The sequence below is a fragment of the Gallus gallus genome, chromosome 10, assembly GCF_016699485.2.
Source record: "Gallus gallus isolate bGalGal1 chromosome 10, bGalGal1.mat.broiler.GRCg7b, whole genome shotgun sequence".
In the NCBI taxonomy this organism is placed as follows: Eukaryota; Metazoa; Chordata; class Aves; order Galliformes; family Phasianidae; genus Gallus; species Gallus gallus.
In genome coordinates, this window is record NC_052541.1 from 10388134 (window position 1) to 10394184 (window position 6051).

General features: G+C 43.7%; 1 protein-coding gene across 19 annotated transcripts in view; it reads right to left on the reverse strand.

Annotated features, from left to right (window-relative positions):
- Positions 1-3986, reverse strand: part of CEP152 (centrosomal protein 152) — a 32339-nt gene extending 28353 nt beyond the window's left edge. For 18 of the 19 annotated variants that reach the window (XR_005862725.2, XM_040706635.2, XM_040706634.2 and 15 more), the window contains exons 1-7: positions 3877-3986; positions 3203-3325; positions 2486-2586; positions 1881-1947; positions 1332-1676; positions 703-874; positions 233-373 (exon numbers count right to left, since the gene is read on the reverse strand). Coding sequence is in view for 18 of the 19 variants with exons in the window: in XM_040706635.2 (XP_040562569.1) it covers positions 233-373; positions 703-874; positions 1332-1676; positions 1881-1947; positions 2486-2586; positions 3203-3289 (913 nt within the window). In the remaining variant the exon portion in view is untranslated. The remainder of the gene's footprint in view (positions 1-232; positions 374-702; positions 875-1331; positions 1677-1880; positions 1948-2485; positions 2587-3202; positions 3326-3876) is intronic. The other variant, XM_040706621.2, reaches the window with a different exon arrangement.
- Positions 3987-6051: the final 2065 nt, after the last annotated feature.

The window sequence follows — 6051 nt, forward strand, 5'->3', positions numbered from 1 at the left end:
TGAGGACGAACGGTTTTAACCTAAAGGAATGAAGTCTGAGATCAGATGTCATGGGAAAGTTTTACTGCAGAGATGTTGGTGAGGAGTGATGGAAAAGAAGGGTAGGTCCACAAAATCCCAAATCAAGTTTATGAAGACATTCAGTTCTTGGAGAGATACTACCTAAGTCAAAGTATCAGAATAAACAAGTCATTAGACATGGCTAAAATCAGATATCAGTACAGTACTTTACCTGTGACCATTGAAAGCTGATGACTCAAATACCTAATCTGCTGCGCACTCTTTTCTAGCTTTTCATTAAGTTCTTCCACTCGTCTCTCTCTTGCTTTATTTAGAGCTTTAAGTTGAAGAATCTGCATGTTCTCTGAAGAATCTGCCAGAAGTTCAGTGTACCAACAAGTTAGCGCAATCAATTAATCTAGTTGGGATCATAAGCAATTCTTGACACAATATAGCTTTTCCATAAAGAGCCAAATTTATGAACTAACAATGAATGTTAGTTCAGAGAAGTGCATTATTTTCTATCCATGTTTGATTCACATCACTCAAATTGCTCTGTTGGGTTTGAACTCCATTGTTCAGAGCAAAACAAAACAACATATTTATGATCAACATTCAATATGTATAACCTGCTGTTGATTTCCAGTGGGCTTTTAACACAAGTTTTTAGTTCTCTTTCAAGTTTATATATAAACTGCTTACTTTCATCATTGCCTGAGAATTCATGATGCAAATCTTCAAACACTTCGTTTCTTCTCATTCCTTCTTGGGTTACTGGAATTTTTTTATGAACATCATTTTGGTATGGTTTATACATCACTTTGTAAGATTCTGCTGACTGGCCACTAACAACTTCAGATGTAACAAAAGGCTGCTGTGACAAAATATAAGAATAAAGAAATGAGAGCTACAACTGTAGATTCCTCAATTAAAATATTTTTCCTTTTTGTTTTACAGGTTGATATCAAGAGGACTTTTAGTAGCTCATCTTCTTATTTACAGGATCCTATGCAGCATATCACTGTGACAGAAACTGTAACAAAGGCTTCTGCTTTAGCCTTCAATTCCAACTAAGTAAGCACATGCTTCATCCCACCACATTCATTCCCCCTCATGGACTTCTGGCTACCCAACGTGAAGAAAATAATTGTAACATGGACATATAAAAATTCAGATATTTAACACTTTGCTGTTTTAATATGCAAAATTGACTACAGAAGCCTTATATCATTGTTTCAACTGATAATAACAGATTAAAGGCATCTGGAAATATTACTAAAGCCTATGAAAATTTTCACTAAGTCAGAAAAATACATCAGCTTCTAAAATACCTTAAGATGTTCCTTTGGAGCATCAGGAAAGTTTATTATTTGATTCTGTTGACTGTTAAATTCTGGATTATGGCCATTAGTGTATGGTCTGAAGTTCTCAGGAAGATGATATAAATTGCTCTGTTGGTAGCAACCTGGAGCATTAAATCCATCTCTATCAAGATAGATATCATCTGGATCCTCTTGACTGTTTTGGCCAGAGTAATCTTCTTTCACATCATATAAATGTTTCATCTGTTCACTGCTATGTAGGCCATTCCAATTCTTGGCATGTTTTTCAACGTGGTCATTTTGCTGGTCACACAAGAATTGGTCAGGGTACAGATTTTGTCCTTGCTCATAACCCTATAAATGAATAAGGCAGTTAGAATTTGCTCTCTGAAAACTCAAAATTTTTCTTACCAACTCTCAAGGTAGAACTACTTCAGATGAACAGCAGAGCATGCTGCCTATGGTAAAACCACTTTGCTAATGAATTCAAAGAATATTTAGTATGTAATCATCCACAAGTAGTCTCTATTCATTATATCACAGTTTACACAAGCTTACATTTTGAGCATCATTTATCAGTAGATGATCATTCCACCTTCCATCAGGCTTTCGAGCTTCCTGTGATCTAGAAGAAGACAAAAAGCTTAGTTATGGTACTTAAAACAAAAGAAACACCAACACAACAACAACAAAAGCCCACTTCATTAAATTACGTGGTGCCTACCTTGCTTCTCAAGAAGCCCCAACCATACTGCAGTACAGCAACCCTTTTACTTAAATTGCTTTCCATACACCTCTTTTAGCAAGGTCGGTGGTGACAGAAGAAGTGGAAATAGCTTCAAGCTCAAAGAGGGTAGATTTAGTTTGCATATAAGAAAAATTCTTTTATAGTGAGAGTGGTGAGGCATGGGAACAGGTTGCCTAGAGATGTGCTGGATGGCCCATCCCTGGTGGCTTTCAAGGCAAGGCTGGATCAAGCCCTGACCAACCTGATCTAGCTGTGCATGCCCCCATTCATTGTAGACGAGTTGGACTAAATGATCTTTAAAGGCCCTTTCCAGCTCTAAGGATTCTACGATCAGCTGAGATTTGCTTCTATTCTCAAAAGCACAACTTAAGAAATAATTTTTAAAAATACAGTACAAAAAAAAAAAAAGTCTTACTGCTCCTCAGTTTCATGAATGCTTGAGTCTGAATAGTTGGAGAGCTGGTCTCCACTGTCCTCCAGCATATCATGGGGAAGGTCTGTCAACAGCTGTTGCAACTGAAACAGAACAACAACATGCATTCAACTAAAGTCTGGCAGACATATATTAAATAAGCTGCTAGCACAAAATTCTGCTTTTCTTCCCTCATTGGAAAGAAGTCACTTGTTCACAACACAGGAATTCACAGACTTATACCCCACAATGCTTCACAGACTATTTATTAACCTAGTGATCTTTCTAGCAAACTTTTTGGTGCAGTTCTTTTCCTAACAAGAGATAAATGAAAGGCCACCATGTAGATGTGGTGAATAGGGAACGAGGAAGTGGTTCTTCATTTTTTTTTCTAAGATGGTCAGATTACAGCTGTTGCTAAGTAATTACAGTACATGAAAAAGCTATGAACAATACAAAAAGTAGGTGACAGCAGCTTTTAGCATTCTATCTACTGCCTGGGCGAGAGATGAGCAAGGCCTTCCAGCCACTACACACAACACTGCAGAGCTCATTAGATGCATCATCTTCTTATCTCTTCAACTTTTACATCACTTGCAAAACACAGCCCACGCTGTTATATGCTCTCTTTATGAGAGTAATATGTAAATTGAAAAATGAAAAGGACAAGAAATGGTGGGATACTGGTTACACGAGCCTTCAGATTAACTTTTTTTTAACCTCTTGTTCTCTCGCATAGTCCTCTTGATCATAGTCTTCATCTTCGTGTTGAGTTTGTAGTGCTCCACTATCAAAGTCGAGGGACATTGTGCTCCAACAGTATTTTCCAGTACCCGGGAAAACCTATCACAAGACAGGAAAATATCACACATGAGTAAAAGGAGAGGAAGGAAATATATTCCAAAAAGCTCATCAATTAAGGAGCCAAACAGACAAAAGCCTTTTTGAAAGTAACATTACACATGACTTGTATCATTCACTTGAACTCGTCTTCCAGTACAGGCGACGCTTCTAAGAATTCACTACTTAAAACAAATTACTTGAGCGCTTTCCTCATGAAGTTACTATAACTCAAGATAACCTTGCTTCATCTATTCTTAGGCATCAATCACGCTCTGCACTAAGCTCCAGAAGTACCCTACAGCTCGGGGAAGGGCCAGGCTGGCTCCGGGTGAAAGCGCTTTGTGCTGAGACCCAGCAGCCAGAGCGTCTCTCCGCAGCCAGCTCGGGCCCCGAGGCGCGGTGCCGTCCCTCAGGCCGGCTGCAACCCGAGGCCTGGCTCCCTCAGCGCCCAGCAGTCATACAGCGCGGGGAAGGGCCTCCCTGCCGGCCTCACCCCGGCCTCTGGGAGAAAGAAAAGGGGACAAAGCGCGGGCCCAGCCGCCGCTACTCACCTGAGGCGCGGGGAGAGACGGACGGCCGCCCGCTTCCCCTCCAACGCAACAACGGCGGCCTCGCCGCTTTTCCGCATGACAACCGAACGGCGCCCGCCGCCCTGATCGACAGCCGCGCGCGCCAACCAGCAGCCGGAGCAGCGCCGGATCGCGGCGCAGGAAGAGGCGAGAGGGCCTCCGCTCCGCGCCCCGCCCCGTCCCGCCCCAGCCGCGCTCGGCTACGCTGCAAACCCGCCGGTCTGATTGTTTGAAAGCAGGCGCGCGTGGCCGCGGGAGCGGTTCTGGCGCGCTGATTGGCTAAGCGACCGACCAATGGCTGCGGCCTGTTTGCGGAGGGGCGGGCTTTTTCCGGCGACGGGGGGGAATGTGCGCGCGCACGGCGGGCGGGCAGAGGCGCCATCTCGCAGCGGGACGTGGCAGTTGCCCGCCAACGCGCGTTGGCGTTACCAGAGCGGTGCCCTCATGACGTCGCAGCCCGACGGGGCGACGTCCCGTGATCATGACCACGTCATGATGCAAGCTGACAGCAGAGCATAAGCATCTCTCACCGTAGGGTGTATTTTGAGGGGCTGCTGTCACCCCGCTCCTCACACAGCTGTCAAGAGCTGACCCCTTGTCCCCTCACCATGCGGTGCCGGCAGTGTGGCGATGACACAAGATGTCTGCCTTGCCAGGCCTTGTCACCTGAAGCCCTGCAGGGGCACAGCCAAAAAGTGGCTGCAGTCGGGGGGCCGTGTAGAAGGAGTCGCTTGGCCACCAGGCCTGGCCCCAATCTATTGAACAAAAACAAGTTTCTGTGAGCCCACAAACTCCTTACGCAGAATAGCCTGCAGCAAACATCCAAAATAAATTAAACAAACAAACAAAAAAAATCAGATCACTTTTTTGAACAATGAGCGCTTTGTTCAGCGATGAGGAAAATATGTAATAGCTCCATCTGGTGACACTTAGCCTCAGCTGTAAAAAGCTCCCTGACCAACAGCTGAAAATGGAAGCTGGGATTGGGGAGAGGCGTCTCAGTCATTTCTTGTAGTCCTCTTATTGATGGAAGCAAACAGATACCCGTGTTAATGTGTTTCAATGAAATTTATAGGCACTTTGAAGTGGAATTAACACGCTAAGCCTTGTAAATGGGGTTTTATAGGCAATATTAGCTGTTTTTCCCAGGGGTGCTAGTAACCATTACAACAGAGATTAACCAATGCTTGCAGTTTCCTCAGCGTTTCCACTAGTAGTTTTAAATGAAGTCTAAATGAAGTTATTTTTAAAAGAAGTCTGTGTGTGCCAGAACCTCAAGATGGATAGTTTGGAAAAGTTTCCACAATTCAGATAATTTTTAATCTGGCATAATTGCATGGGAGATGGCATAGCTTACATGAGGCGGTCCACAGGGGAGATAAGCAGCGTTAATAAGCAAGGGGAGGCACATTCGTGTGAGAAACTGAAAGCCAAATTCCTGGTTCCACTCCAGAAAAACAGATACAGCCCACAGGGCAGCAGTGGATGTGGCCTGAAGGAGGCTGCAGCCCATGGAGAGCCCATGTGGGATTAGTTCAGGAAGGACTGCATCCCATGGGAGGGACCTCATGCTACAGCAGGGGCAGAGAGTGGGGAAGAAGGAGTCCTTATCTCAACCCACCAGCTCTTTTTCTATCATATATTTCACTCTCCCATTCTGCTAAGGAGGAGTACTTAGCTGTCAGCAGTGTTAAATCAATTACCACATGATTGCATCAGCACCCAGTTAATTTACTCTTCTTCCCTTTTTCTTTCATATTTTGCTTCACATACAAAAGACTCAGGAGCAACAAAATAAAGATTCTGGTCTTACTTTTGTTTCAGTTTGTGATATTCATAGTTTTAGATTTCCAGAGGACAGAGCTCTTACTATACCGTCCCATTTAACATGAAGGTAACTTTTTCTTAATAGTCAAATCTTTTCTTCCAGGAATTGGTCAAAAATTTCCACCTGATGGAACTATGCTGGTAGGCTTGGAGACACAGAATGTCCCTGCCAGTGCCAGAAGACATTACTTATCTCAAGGGTCCAACTTCCTCAGGCTGTTACCTGGGCTACCAGTCTCATTTCCCAGATCCTTCTTCCCTTTTCTTCAGTTACTTACTAAATCAGTTTCTTCATCAGGAAGCCCAAGAAACCTCTGTGAACTCGGAATA